The sequence below is a fragment of the Thunnus maccoyii genome, chromosome 19 (genome assembly GCF_910596095.1).
Source record: "Thunnus maccoyii chromosome 19, fThuMac1.1, whole genome shotgun sequence".
Lineage (NCBI taxonomy): Eukaryota > Metazoa > Chordata > Actinopteri > Scombriformes > Scombridae > Thunnus > Thunnus maccoyii.
Window position 1 is genome coordinate 12,196,536 of NC_056551.1, and position 15,861 is coordinate 12,212,396.

At 38.5% G+C, this 15,861-nt stretch overlaps 1 protein-coding gene across 1 annotated transcript in view; it reads left to right on the forward strand.

The window, feature by feature from the left end:
• The window catches only part of bcr (BCR activator of RhoGEF and GTPase), an 87,885-nt gene extending 77,780 nt beyond the window's left edge, over positions 1 to 10,105 (forward strand). The window contains exons 16-24 of the mRNA XM_042395564.1: positions 237 to 334; positions 1,182 to 1,313; positions 4,246 to 4,305; positions 4,616 to 4,725; positions 6,019 to 6,158; positions 7,060 to 7,194; positions 7,369 to 7,474; positions 8,857 to 9,019; positions 9,124 to 10,105. Coding sequence (XP_042251498.1) covers positions 237 to 334; positions 1,182 to 1,313; positions 4,246 to 4,305; positions 4,616 to 4,725; positions 6,019 to 6,158; positions 7,060 to 7,194; positions 7,369 to 7,474; positions 8,857 to 9,019; positions 9,124 to 9,213 — 1,034 coding nt within the window. The 3' untranslated portion in view covers positions 9,214 to 10,105. The remainder of the gene's footprint in view (positions 1 to 236; positions 335 to 1,181; positions 1,314 to 4,245; positions 4,306 to 4,615; positions 4,726 to 6,018; positions 6,159 to 7,059; positions 7,195 to 7,368; positions 7,475 to 8,856; positions 9,020 to 9,123) is intronic.
• The last annotated feature ends 5,756 nt before the right edge of the window (positions 10,106 to 15,861 follow it).

Consider the following 15,861-nt stretch of genomic DNA (forward strand, 5'->3'; position numbering starts at 1 on the left):
ATTCATTTTTAGGTTCAAGTTTCATTTTCCACAAAACAAAACTTGAATAACTGGTTCTTTTTTTAAATGTACATTTTCAAATATCTGTCTTTAGCCACTGGTTTGGTATATTCACCACATTTCATAGTATGGAAGTTTGATTCTGAGCCATCTTGCCAGTTCAGTTGCTAATGTTATTCACAAAGAACACCTCAGCTGACATATGACTTTCTTTTCAACCCTTTCTTCTCTGTCAGATCTCTACTGCACATTGGAGGTGGACTCTTTTGGCTTCTTTTCAAATAAAGCCAAGACGAGAGTATATCGATATACCACTGAACCCAAATGGAATGAGGTAGGAGACTGATCCAATACATGCTTATATTATATAACTCCACATATCCCCAATGTCTGGTTATAAGTTGCTGCTGACATTTTAAACATCTTGTATTAATCACTCGTGACTCGTAGGCTTTCTAAATAAAAAAGATGGAACTGGTACCTGCATATTTTGGTTTGTAAAACTGTTTTATTAATAGACCATATCAGTACGTCCATGAACACATCACAACACACGTATCTGACATCTGCTTCTGTAATCAGTTAGCTGTCCATTTCTGGGTAATGAAAAGATGTATAAAAAAATCCACTCAGAGCATCTGCGACCCCTGCAAACGCACAGCAAACACATATATGCATATTGCCTGCATACACAAACATGTATGCGTTAATGACACAGCTGGATGTCGGAGGTTATCATTACAGTGGAAGAAGAGCTTTGAGACACAATCAGTAAATCGGTTCATCTGCAGTACAATTTTTCTATCATAGACCCAGAGTCTCTTTGAGGATTTTGCTCAGCAAAGTGGAAATAATATCAGTTAATGAGGAGCTGCTGGTGATGACTCACATCTGTCCAAATGTTAAGTGAACCAACACAATGTGGGCCTCAGAATGATGTGCAGACCATATGCAGAGTGCTCTCTTACATAATTACAGGGAATGTTGGTCAGCTCTGCATTATGTGGTAGGATGCATGCATTAAACAAACATAGCAGAGGCTTTCTGGTTTTTTCTGGATGTATAATCTCTCTGTTTCTCATTATCTTTGTCATTCTTCTTCTGCCTTTATTCCTGTCACTGTTTTCCAATCAATGCTAGCTTACGTGTTTTTACACCCTTTTTTTTTTTGTTCTCCTCAGGAGTTTGAGATTGAGCTGGAGGGCTCTCAGACCCTGAGGCTGCTCTGCTACGAGAAGTGCTACAACAAGACCAAGCAGAACAAAGAGGATGGCGAGAGCACAGACCGCATCATGGGGAAAGGACAGATCCCGGTATGACATGACATCACCCCCCTTTCAGCAGACACACCATGACTCATTACTGATAGGCGGTTATGTCACCGCCACTGCCACAAAGCATGAAATCCATATTGTTGCTCAATGAATGACTTGGACGGAGCACGACGTTGCAATTGGCTGATTAGATGAATTACCTTAATATTTAATGGATGGGTAGAGGTTGGTTGGATTAGTATGTCATTTTAAATAATCAAAAAATGCTCGGTTAGGATTTAAGCGAGAGAATGAGCAGCGTTTCTGACAGAATGACAAAAAGCTTTGGACCAATCATAGTGCTGCCAGGTTTAGCTGTTTAAAACATTTATCACAGTCTGGGGTCTATAATGGTTATTGAGTAACAGTGTCCTGAACAGGTGGAATTTACATTTTAAGTGCTCCGTCTATAAAAATACCAAAATCCTGAGCAACACTCCTGGAAAAAAAAAGCCAACAACGCAGACACTGTCCTGAGCAACCCGGCCATGAGACCGACTGATTCCAGGTTGATAGCAAATCTAGGGAGCAGGTGATTAGGTTGCCACGACGACGGCAGCCTGCAGGATAATGCCAAGTGTCACTCAGGAGATCAACAGAGAGAAAAATACAGCAAGGAGACAAAGATTTTGACTGAAACATGTTTTTGATTCACTGCCGCTAAACTGATCTCACTCCTCCGCCCACAAACAGGTCAAGTGTGTGTGTGTGTGTGTGTGTGACACAGCTGGACACTGACGTCTGGATATCTGAGAGATTCGTAATTGCTTATTTTCTTGCCTTTCTTCACCAAACTTAGAAACAATCTACGCTGGAACAACAGGACAAGTCTCTGTGTTGCTTGTAGTCTAGCCAAACCGTGAATTACGGTCACATGCTCCACCTAGTGGTTCCTTCGGTAATCCTTAGACATGATCGCTTCTTGACTGATGATGTCATTCAAAACAAACCGCCCGGAGCCGTGAGAAAGTTGCTCAGCAGGGTTGTCATAAATCCACGGCAAGAAACTGCCACTCCTGCCTTCAGCACAAGCCTCAGATTACTGCTCAGTTTTACTGTTTTACAGCCAATTAGATGTTTAGAACAGAAAAAAATAACCAGTTACTTGCCAGAACGGCTGGTGGCCAAACACACCGCCCAGTTTTTGGTAATTTACAATTTACGTGCCTAAATGTGTCTCTAACACATGTAAATATAGCATAGTCATATATTTAAAATGTTTACTCGTCTTTATTCTCTGTCAACATCTGTCGCATGTGCTTATTGTTGACTGGTGCATCTGTGGCTCTAATCCATGTCTACACAAAAGGCAATGACTCCAAACAAAACAGTACAGTAAAAAAAGAAGATACAATACAGCAGCTCAACACAAAAAGATTGTTTTTACTGACTGAAAAGGTGTAGACTGAACACCTGCACTTCTTACAATATGAAATTTATTCGGTCTCTTTGAACAAAGCTGCATGTTTTCAGTTTGTCAACTCCATAAATTCACCCTTTTCACTGAAACACATCAATTCTTATCTTTTGTTTCTTAATCCTGCACATCCCTCTTAAATCATATTGGATGCTTTCAGATAGTAAATTATTTTTAACTGTAAACATTGCTGGTCTAATCAGCTATTTGCAATCTTGAAAAGTATATATGTATAGTGTATATTGTCTTCTCTCTCTTTTTTTTTTTACAGTGTTTTAAACTGTCCCTGCTCATACTTTTGGCTTCATTTCAGCTTTAAAGAGGGTTTAGTTTTACAGATGTGTGATTTATTGGAAAATTGCATGTTGTGAAACGGCTTCACTAAACCTTTCCCCGCTAAAGGCTGGAGAAGATAAAACTGTATTTGTTGGCAAAAAAAAAACATTAGCTTTTAAAACATTTTTATCGGAAAGCAAGAGGAGCCCTTATGGCTTTGCTGTTTTTTTTTTAGTGGATTGTAATTCTTTCTAGATAAATGGCTCAAACCAAAGAGCGCTCTCAGCAGTGAAAGATTCAGTTATGAGAAACACGATTCAGCTTCGCACGCAACCAGATGGGGCTTAGCCTAGGTAAACATACAACATACTATACAGTATATTGTGTGTGTGTGTGTTTGTTTCCTCATGTTAGGTGTGTGTGTCTGTGTGCATGTGTGTGTGTGTACCCAGCTTTTATTGCCCCAGATGGCCTGGCTCTGTCAGATCTGAGTGTGTGTGTATGTGTGTATGTGTGTATGTGTGTGTGTGTGTGTGTGTGTGTGTGTGTGTGTGTGTGTGTGTGTGTGTGTGTGTGTGTGTGTGTGTGTGTTTGGGTGAGAATTTAGTCTCTTTACACAAATTGTATTTGTTCCATCAGGTTTCTAAAAATATAATAAAACCACCTTTGACAACATTCCACTGTGATAGAGGGAAGATTTGTACTGTTGATGCAATTATACCTTAATGCACTGTGATGTTGACATAGCTGAACAGTACATAAGTAGGACAAGAGTATATAGAGACGGCTTAATCTCAACAAAGCAAATAAACATTAAAAATTCATGTAGCTGCAGTGCTGCATGAGAAAATAGTGAGAATGTTTCATAAGAAATCATATAAAACACTCTTTGTTGTTTTTCTTCTTTTATTCTTTTATCTACTTGGATCTGGATCTGCACTAAAATCTAATTACTTGCTCCACTGCTTTCTAGATATCCTGCAACTAAAAAGTATACAAGTAAACAAACTTAAAGTAAAATGATGGATGTGGCCAATTAACACACTGATCCCAGCATGATCTTAGACAGTATGAAATGTCAAAAACTACAAGTTACATTTCAAAAACAGCTTACTAATGCTGAATCTGGACACCTTTTTTGTATGTGCATCATGGTTTTGGATGTACAGTAATATCTGAATAGTTCAAATGAAATTTCTGTGCATTAAAATGTAATGTTTTTCTGTTCCTTCCACTCAGCTCGACCCTCAGACTCTTCAAGGCAAAGACTGGCAGAGAACAGTTATTCCCATGAACGGGGTGAGTCAATCAATCATTGACTTTCTACTTTGTACTATTAGTTTGATACACAGTCTCTCTGTTAAACAGGTGTCAAATCTGAAAGAACTCACATTATTAGGTGTCACTGTCAGCAATGATACAACCTTATATCATAGTAGCACATAGCGGTGAGGGATCAACAGTGTCTCCAGCAGTGCAGTGTACATCTGGTTTTAACATGGCAGGATTTCCTCAAGATCACAGAAAGCTATGGCAGATTGCAGGCTTGTAGGTCGGCTTCTCGCTCTGTAAACCTGTTTTAACTTTAAGCCCTTTTTTCCCGTGTCAGATCGAGGTCAAACTGTCCATGAAGTTCACCAGCCGAGAGTTCAGCCTGAAGAGGATGCCCTCGCGGAAACCCATGGGTGTTTTTGGAGTCAAGATCTCCACGGTGACCAAGTGAGTCAACATTTATAGACACAGAAGCTGCTTGATTACAGTAATTATCTGTACTGTTAAAATGCCAAACCCCCTCTTCTCTAATGTCCTAAATGAATGTAAAAGCCAAAGTTAGCTGACATTTGGATCCATCCAGTTGGATGGGTGCTTGTCCTCCACCTGAAGTGTCTCAGTCTTATTCTAGACCAGGGGGCAGCAATTAGGTTCAACCATTGGCCTTTTTTTAAAATGTTTTACTGGGGAGGCTGTTAACCAGCACAGTGGAAATGCGGGCCTATATGTTTTGTTTATTTCTTTGAATTAATTTAATTATAAAGTTGATGTTTAACGTTGTTTAGCGTATTTTAGGGCAGATGTCATTTTTCCCATTTGTAAATGAAGGCTGACATAGTTACAGCTTATTTTAATACTCATTTGGCTAAAAATGACTCATACACGAATGTATGTTCTGCATGGCATTTCTATACTGGCTATCTGCACGTAATAAACAGTGCCCTGCTTCATTTATGGTTGATTCTAAGTACTGTGGTTGTTGCTGCTTAGGAAAAAAATGCATCAACGCACCATTTCTGTTTGACTACAACCTATTTGTGTTATTCTTATTTGTAGAATTAAAGCAATGTTAGAGCTCTCACATTAAAAAATTTTTAACCAGCACTGTTCCAGTAGCATGACTATCCTCATATGGGGGCAGTATTGAATGTAACAAGGTCACTGAGATTTACACAAGCCTTTTTTTGTAATCTACAGTAGATTTGTGAAAAAGTATGTAAAAGTTTTGATGGAAACTATGAAAGTCAGGACTTCAGCTTTTATTATGGAGCCAAATATTTGGCCCAGACTGTAGCAGGCTCTCTGAAAACACCTAATTCAGAATTTAGTATGTTTTAGCCCATTAATTAAAAATCATGTATATTTTACATTACACAATATTTACTGCCAGCGGTTTCCATTTATTTCATTATTCTATGAAAACAAATCTGCAGACACTTCACACTTTCTTGACAAAGTGAACACTTTTTTGGTGATAAATGACATTAATGAGGATTAAAGATAACAATCAATTACTGTTGTGGATAAAACATTCCAATAGAAACACTAGCAAAGAGCCTGAGGTGTTACTAGCCCCTCAGTGATCAAAACAACGCAAAACACAGCTATTAGTCTTGTTCGTATTCTCCCTTTATCACAATAAAGAAAACATTTCATACCTCATCATTTATTCAGTGTTCTTGCAAGCACGTTTTAACTAATTACATAATATGAATAATGTTTATGTTTCTTTCCGCCCAGGCGAGAGCGCTCCAAGGTGCCCTACATTGTCCGGCAGTGCCTAGAGGAGATTGAAAGGAGAGGTATGGAGGAGGTGGGCATCTACCGAGTATCAGGAGTGGCCACTGACATCCAGGCCCTGAAGACCGCCTTTGACACCAGTGAGTGCAGCTTTCATCTGCGTATCTGCTGTGCACAAAAAGACATTCAAGAGGGTTAAAATGGACAAATTACAAAATGCTTTTTACAAGAAATAGCAGTAAACACATGAATTTGTGTACTGTATGTTACTAGTTTCACAAGATTCACATTTACTCATACTTTATATGTAATTAAGCTTTTAAATCAAACTATTTTTAATTCACTGTTGTCACATCTAGTCATGTAAATGTCACTATATTCCAGTTAAAACCATCCACATCTCTTCTTAACCATTTCTCCAAGTTCATTCTCTATGGGTAACTCCAAATGTTATTTATTATATGTAGCAGACATTAGGAAAATCATGAAAGAAATTCTTAAACTAAACATTATTTATATTTTGGAGACAGATTTTTAGACACAATAAACCCTTTACAGAAGCTACATGTATTGTAGGTAAACAGAAAATGTGTTATTACAAAAAGAGGGTATTTGTATTCACAAATATATGTTTACTTTGCATTTTCCACATTTCAAAACTCCATCTATCAGCTAATTATAATGCTGTTACTGCCATGCGTTTCTAGGAAAGAAAGCTGAGAGGATTTATTGACCATCACCTGAAGGAAATCCTTTTTCTAATCTTTCTGTCTGTTGATCAGGTGATCATTATCGCAGCTCTGTGTTTGAGGCATTTTCCTTGTTGTGAAATGAGTAACCAGACTAACTCCTCTATGCATTTTGTGTGCGTGCGTGTGTACTAATTGTGAGTGTATCTTATGTGGAGTGGGGTTACTTTACTTCTGATGAGATACTGAAAAATGAGATGCATGGCGACTGCCTGCTTGTTCCATGATGTTTCTTTTTTGTCATTACAAGCCTACTGTCTTCATCTTGTTCTCATCTTGCTCTCTCCTGCAGATCATAAAGACGTGTCAGTGATGATGAGCGAGATGGACGTCAATGCCATCGCTGGGACCTTGAAGCTGTACTTCAGAGAGCTGCCAGAGCCGCTCTTCACTGATGAGCTCTACCCCAATTTTGCAGGCGGCATCAGTAAGTCGACTCATCACGTAGCTTATTATCAGTCAACCAATCAAGCAAACTAAGTATTAGAGCTGTAGTTTTTCACAACAGTATCAAGGGTTGCTTCATTTGCAGGAAATATAAATGTAATGAGTTTATAAGTAATGAGCTTATCTTGTCCTTTGCTTCTTGTCCTTTGTGCAGCCCTGTCTGATAGTGTTGCCAAAGAGAGCTGTATGTTGAATTTACTACTGTCACTGCCAGAACCCAATCTGGTCACATTCCTTTTCCTTTTGGATCACCTGAAGAGGTAAGAAAGAGCAACTAAAACCCATGCAGATGCATTTACAGAAAGTGCATTCAATTGCAATAATATAAAAGCATGTTAACATTCCAGATAGATTTTAATTTCATTTTTCTGTCCCAATATTATTGAAATTATGATATAAAATTCAAAATGTGCAACTGTGGGAACTACAACTAATGTCACTAATACTATACTATACTTATTACTTACTGTGGACTATTAAAACAAAAGCAGTCTGTACTTTAGGATGTTATATGAAACTGCAAAATGTCCTCTGGTTACCATGGGAATTTTGAATAATAAGAGGCTCAACCATTACATGGGCATCAATACAATGCAGATGCATCTCTTCAGTAGCACTGTATGAGTGTGTAATGGGTGGTCCATAGGTGGTTATAGTTTTGCCTAGATTATCAAGTGAGGTTTCCACTTTAATTATATAATAAAGCAAATAGGAGATTGGAAAATGTAGAGTCATAAGAGGGAAAGTCTTCTTCATTTACTGTTTTATATTTCTTGTATTGTTAGTGGAAAAACTTTTGTACAGTTCAATATATAACAATTACTTCCATCATCAACCAATCTGTTGATTTTTTTTTTTTTTAATGAAACAATGAATTTAACATGACGCACAAGATGGTTTGTTACACAGAAACATCTGAGAAGTCTGTTTGGAAAAAGGCAGGCACTTTCAAAAAATACTTGGCAGGTGATTGGATGAACCGTCTGTCTATCACCGTCTTACCTTGTGAGGCAGCTGGATTCGCAAGATCACGAGATCACGTGAGGATATTCATAGGATGGTGATTGGTCCGACACAAGCACATAACTTCAAGTCATGTGCTTGTGTCTGTTATGTGCCTGACAAGATGGATTCTCGCGTGATCTCATGATCTCCCGAATCCAGCTGCCTCTCAAGGTAACAATGAATCATTCAATCAATAGAATGTCAGAAAATACTGAAAACGTCAATCACAATTTCCCAGAGCCCACGATCACACCTACAGATGCTGATGCTTGTTTTGTCCAATCATCATTTCAAAACCAAAATGGATTCAGTTTAAAATGACAATGAGAAAAGCAGCAAATCCTCATGTTGGAGAAAGCTTAAAGTAGCAAATGTTTGCCACTCTTTGTTTAATAAATGACTTAAATGATTAATCACATTGAAGCATGAATAGCAATTATTTTTCCATTCTCCAACTAATCGATTCATTATTTTGCCACTAACAAATGACAGAGGTGAAGAAGTTTAAAACAACAGAAATCTTCACATACTCGCACACACAACGTACAGGTGCATCATGGCACAATAACATCACCTTGTGTGTGGTCTTGTCCTCTATCCGCATCACTAATGGACTCGTCTGTCTTGCTCTCCCCAGGGTGGCAGAGAAGGAGAGCATCAACAAGATGTCTCTCCACAACCTGGCGACGGTGTTTGGGCCGACCTTGTTGAGGCCCTCAGAGAAGGACAGCAAGATCCCTGCTAACCCCACGCAACCCATCAGCATGGGAGACAGCTGGTCCCTGGAAGTTATGGCTCAGGTCTGTCTGTTCCCTTTGGCCTTTTATCTTTGAATTTTGTGAAGCTTTTCTGAAAAATACACTCTGCTAAAGGTCTAACATATCCTTTTTCTACTTCCTTGCAGGTCCAGGTGTTGCTGTATTTCCTGCAGCTGGAGACTATCCCTACCCCAGACAGTAAACGACAGAGCATCCTCTTCTCCACTGAAGTATAAAGTGAACATTTGGCTCTGCCTACTTGAGACTTTGACTATGAAGGAGTGAAAAAGAGAAGGACCTTGGCTCAAAGTGAGCCTGTAATAGTATGTTTTTGAATTGACTGACCAGATTCCTCTTGAAGCTGTGGAAGGGATTGTCTCTGGCAATGACCGTCGCCCTTCAAACACAAGAGGGCGCCATTGGGCCTCTACAGCTCAGAGGATGCTAGTCCTCTGCATTCATATCTCTCACTACTGTGCATCACACCTGATATTTAGTATAATTCCTGTTACCTTCAGTGATACTGTGGGTAAGTCTGCCATCTACATTTCTTCACTTTTATCTTTGTTGGTCTTAACATTGAACCTTTACAGCTTGAAGACAATTGTGGTTCATAAATCAAGAATTGTTAAAATCAAGTTCATAAAAATTCTTGATTCTTGGAATTAGTTCGCAAAACAAATCAGAGTTTCCACGTACATTTGTGTTTGGGCATTGTTCTCTATCTGTGTTTATTTTGGACAATCATCAAGCCAACTCAAAATATGTTTATCCATCTCAAACATTGCTTCATATCCTGTTGAGGAAAACATGTCTTACATAATTGTGGCGCATCGTTTGTAAGAAGACAAGAGGAGGCATTTGTGCTGTCTGTGGGAGTTAAAAATGAATATCAACAGCTGCCACGAGATTAGCTTTTTTCTCTGTATCATGAAGGCCACAGGAAGCCGACACCTGTACGTTAAAGTGTTTACAACGTAAACAAACCCCCCCGTTGGAGTCCGAGACAAACGGCTTGAAGAAGGACTGTAAGAAGAAAAAAAACTTTAAAAAGGAACCCGATGATTAGTAACACACTGCAATTTGACTGCCTGCGTTTTTTCTGACCATAAAAGCAAATTTCCTCAATTTGTCTTGTTTGTTGTCTCAAGGTAGTCTTCAGCTTAAATATCCAGGAAGCAATATATTTTCTAACATAGGAATTGTCTGTGTTCATACCTTTGCTGATGAAATGTCCTTCTTATTGTAACATAGGACATCTTGCCAAATTAATATGTCGTTTGTTTGTTTCTAGGAAAAAAGGAAGCCGTTGTATTTACAGATACAGTATGTACATAATCTTAAAGTTGTATTTTTTTTTGGTTCTTTTTGTTTGAACTGATAGAGGAGATTTCCGCACACTTAGATCTATGCAGTGTTTCACTTTGAACAAACACTGCATAGATCGAAGTGTGCGGAAATCTCCTCTGTCAGTTTGGACTCATTGATGCTTCCAGCACCTTAGCAAAGATTTAGCCAGGTGGAGCGGTGGTCATCCTGCATTGTTCTTTTTGTCTAACAGTATAATCATTGTTGCTATTATTGTAATTTATTTTGGGGGTCCTGGGGGAGAAATCAGTTTTGGTTTTTCTGTGTATTTCTTGGGTTTGATTAAGAAAGTGGTAGATGTTAGCCTTGACTTCAAGTCTTGCGGTAAATAAGCAGGATTTAGCCTTGTTCTTATTGAAACTACTCAGCTGTTCTGTCCAGCCTATCAACATATTGGTTTAGATATTATGAAGGTGACACACACATTGTAGTTACAGACTGTATGCTGCTGTGGAAAAAAAAAGGCACAAGCTCTTTAACTGCTGGGTGTTCCTCAGCAGTCCGTCTCACATCCAGAGACCATCGCCTGTCTAGTGTAGACATTATGCAATGTCATAATACAGCACACACACATACACATACATACATATGATATTGTTGTTTTTGTACCATTGAATCTGTGGCTGCAGAAGTGCACTCATGCAATGTTAGAACTACTGTATTACAATTCAAGTGACCTGAGCACTCAGCATTTATGTCCATTGAAGAGAATATCTGTTGGTGTAAATGAAGGAATATTATTTTATTTCTTCTTCTTCTGTCTGTTTTTCTTTCTCTCATGCATATGGCAACATGTCCTCCATCCTCCAATGTTCTCCGTCCTTTTAAGCCTCCAGTTAAGTCTCTTAAAGCTCATAAGATATTTTGTCAATACTAAAATGACATATCTCTGCGTCCTTGATTTAACATGCAGGCATGTTTTCTTGTTGTTGTTGCTGTCTTGTCCGCAAATATGTGGGATGTTGGTTTGAGGATCTGGTTTACATTATTACAGTTTGTCCTTTTCTTGCCCGTTTAAGGATAAATATCATGGCTGGTTTGTAAGAAGCTGGTTTACTAGCTCTGCAGTTAAATGCATGTCTGTGCCAGGCCTTCTATATAGTATATCATAGGCATAAAACTATAACCAATCGATCAGTTTAATGGATCTGATAAGGGCTTGTGTGTGGTTGTGTCTACATTTAATAACATAGAAAGGCAGATATGAGTAAAAGATATGAATAACAATGTTTGGTTTTTTTCGAAACATAAACATCTTTAGACTTTTGAAATGTTCTTAAGCAAGTGAAGTGTTTTCTTTTGGATACATATCTCTAAATATTAAGAAATGTATACTCACTTTGCGCATTATTCAGTGCTATAGGGTCATCATCTATCTCCTTTCAACATCACTTAAAAGTGAACAAAAAGGAAATCAAAATTTGATGTTTAAATGACAACTTAGTCTGTAGATTTTAGATAAAAAAAAACATTATTGTATCAACCCCATACACAATACTGTCAAGATACTATTCAGAAAGACCTTCAGTCCCATCACAGTGTTTTTTTCACTGCCATTGTTTACGTCCACTAATTTTGGCCTACTGTAGCATGCGCACATTCTTTCAACATCTATATTTCAGTGAAAAGTGAACGCACGGAATCCACCATTCTTTCGTTCATTCATTCGTCCGTCACCTTTATAACAAGTCCCGATTGCCTACACTCTTCTACCCTATCGTGCCTCGACACTTTTGCTTTTGTTTGGCGCCTGCGGTACTCGAAACGTCAGCGAGGTGATGACGCTGACGCTGAGTGGAAACGTTCAGTCTCCCGTTGCCTTTGCTGAGGACAGCCACACAGCTTTCATTTCTTATAGACTAAGACAGGACCTTAAACTTAAGCATGGTCTTAGCTCATACTGTAATGCCCATCCTACTTGCCACCTTCATCTGACTGTGATGCTGTAAATCAAACTGTGTAAAGGACAGAATTTCTTTCCCATGTCCTTATTTTAGCTCTTAAAACTTTAGCTCCTTGTATGCCTTTTGTTTTTATTTATTTATGCTTTGTTCCAGTTTGGTAAAGGAAAGTGTACTGGATCTATTTATTTATGATATAATATCATCTAAGGCTAAATTAATGTTGGAAAAATGGTCTTATATGGTGTACTTTCTTTGGGAAAATGTTATGTCGCAGTCTGTTTGTCAGCTTAAGTTATGGAACATCCTGCTTAAGTTACAAGTGTTTCTCTTCTATTTTGTCCCAGAATCATGACCTCTGTGTAAACATCTTTGTACCCCAAACTCCTGCACTGTCAGCTCATCTCTGTAGTTATTTGTGTCGTACAACAGACTGGCCACTGTGATTGTTCAGCTATCTGACTTAGATAACTGAATAGCAGGCGCAGGTTCTTGTCAGTTTAAAAGGTAGATTCTGTGAGTTAACATAACTCAAACGTCTCTTTTTTTTCCATAAAGTTGTATAATATGTATTATACTAGAGAGTACATAATTTGGTTTCCATTTTATTTATTGTGGCGTCCGCTGACATATGATGCGTTAGGGATTGATCGAGCCGGTACACCTCTAGTCTCTTTGAAAAGACAAGCTGTCAGTATGTGGTAGAGGAGAAAAGAGTCTTATTACTCTAAAAATCTGCATTGTTTTGGTCTGTTGATTGTCGGTGTAACTGCATGTACCCTCCACAATACAGTTCCTTCCATATTCTCAGCCTTTAAGTTAGGGTTAATTTTCTGTGGAACAGGCTGAAGATGTGGAACATATTGCTCTATATGAAAGTTGCAAATTTCTTCCATTTATTGCAAATGAGCCTGGTTAATTATCACAACATTTCCATATTATAGTTGGAACTTTTTTTTCCCTCTGCTGCGACTACTCTGACATCACGCTGACGTTGAATTACGCAACTTTAACCTTTGGGGTCAAAAAATAGCAGATTTGTTTCATTCGACATGTAACGTGAAGCTGAGGATGAGACTTGCCGACCAACCACAAACACTTTCTCTTTTTATCTTTCTCAATTTTTTGACTCTTGTTCCTGTTCAATATTCAATGTTCTGCTTGTAGAACTGTAAAAAGGAATACTGTATTCTGAAGGCAAACATGTTTGGAAGGCATTTGCAGCCTATGTTTGTACACAAAAATGTTAAATAAAATCTCCTGTATCTACATAAAATGATATGTTTGATCATTTCTTTTGATTACAGAGTAGGTTGTAGGTTTTGAGGCAAAAAGTCTTGGAATATTTTATTTTAGGATTTTCAAATATGCAAAAAACAGTACAACTTATACCCACTAAAAGCTCAATAACTCAATTATACAATACACAGGTAACTGAAAAGAAGGAAGTGAGGGGAAAAAAACCCACACAATTCCAATACTATGACATACTTGTCACTGAGATACCACAACCACTGTACCTGGACATTAGCATTGGCCTACGCTGGAACCAGTTCAAAGGTTACATCAACAGCTGCCATTCAGTTAGTAATTTTTAGTCATTTCATTTTGCAATAGAGAGGGGGGAATCCAACTTCCAAGTTAATGCAATACAGTGGAAACAATAAGAGCTATGACAATGGATTTTCTGGAAGTCTGACTTAGTTTCAAGTCTGTTATGTTTCCTAGGAGACCTATCCATAATTTTAGTCAACGTGTCACATAAGTCACACCAGAAGCAACTTTGGCATATTGCCATGTGCAGTGTATCATTGTTCCCTCAGTAATGCCGGGTCTGAAACACACATTCGAGAATGTAGGTTTGTACCGGTGTAATTTCTGAGGGGTGAGGTAAAGCTGATGAAGAAAATTGTAGTTGACAAGCTTAATTCTGGCATTTACAGGGGCGAACATGCTGTTCTGATACAGATCAGTCCATAGGTCCTCATCTATAGTAATGTCCAAGTCAGATTCCCACCACTCTCTTGACCGATGTATGTTTTGTTTTAGACAGTGATCCATCATTGTTGAATATACCCTTCTAATAAATTGCTTTGAGCCTTTGTTACTGTGAAACACCTCATCCACCCTTGTCAGGTCAGGTAGTATCAGCTGCTCACCCAAACCTTTTTTTTCAGGAAGGCTCTCAGTTGCAAATAACAAAAAAAGTGTTTGGTGGATAAATCATATTTCTCTTTAAGCTGTTCAAAGGACATGGAAATGCCATCACTATAACAGTGCTCCAGGTATTTTATCCCTCTATCATACCAGAGCAAGAAAATTTTGTTATCAGAAATCATTGGTATGAGTTTGTTTTTCCATAAAGGTGTTTTAGGTGACAAATCATTCCTCACTGCAAGAATTTTATGGACCTCATACCATGATCTGACCAGGTGGACAGTAAGTGGGTTTTTCGATTTGCTAATAATACTTTTTGGATTCCACCTACAAATAAAGCCACTTTCCCACCCTTTCATCAATGTCCTGTAATTCAATATGTGTCCAGAAGGAAGAGGAGTCACATTCAAACAAAGACGACAGAAATCTTGTTAAGAGTTTTAAAGATACAATAGGGAAGGGGGATAGGGAGCGATTGAAATAAGTGCATTATCCTTGACAAAATGTTCATCTTTATACAGATGACTCTGCCAAATAAAGTCAGGGGTAGGTCTGTCCATCTCTTTAGGTCACTCTCTATTTTCTGAATCAACTCAGCGTAATTGAGTTTAAACAGGTTCTTCAAGTTGCTATCCACCTGAATACCCAGATATGTAAACTCTTTTGGAGCCCACTTAAAGGAGTCTGGCTGGTACAGGTCTCTACGATCAATTTTACACAGAGTGAGTATTTCACTCTTTTTGTAGTTCACCTTATAGCTGGATATTACGCTATAATTGTCCAGAAGAGCTTGTAATTTAATAAGAGACCGGGCTTGGTCTGTAAGTAATAAAATTGCATTGTCAGCAAATAAACTGATTTTGAGAGTTAATTGACCCACTTGGAAGCCTTTCATGTCTGGGTCTTGTCTCACTGCTTGTGCCAGCAGCTTTAATGCCAGAACAAAAAGCCTGGCAGAGAGCAGACAACCCTGCCTGCTGCTTCTTTGTATTGTGATAGGAGTTGACATTATACCATTTGTGACTATCTTGGCTTGTGGTATAGGGTTTTCACCCAATGAATGAAAGACCGCCTGAACCCAAATTTGCCCAGTACCTGGAGCAGATATGGCCATTCTAGGCGATCAAAGGCCTTTTCAGTGTTTAATCATAGCACAATACTAGATTTGTTTCTGGTATTCACTAAGTGGATAATGTTGAGGAGTCTACGGGTGTTGCCGGCCGAGAGTCAGCCTTGTCGGCCTTGAAAATGATCTTGAAGTCTGCAGTAAGAAGGCTAATAGGCCTATAAGAGGAGCATTTTTGGGGGTCCTTGTTTTTCATGTGAATAACCAATATTAAAGCTATAAATAAAGAATCTGTTAGGAGGTCAGTTATGCTTCCCCCTTCCAGGTGTTTTCCCATCCATGGTTTTCCCTTTCTAGTGTTTCATGTTTGTCCCCAGTCTGTCTCTCTCTGT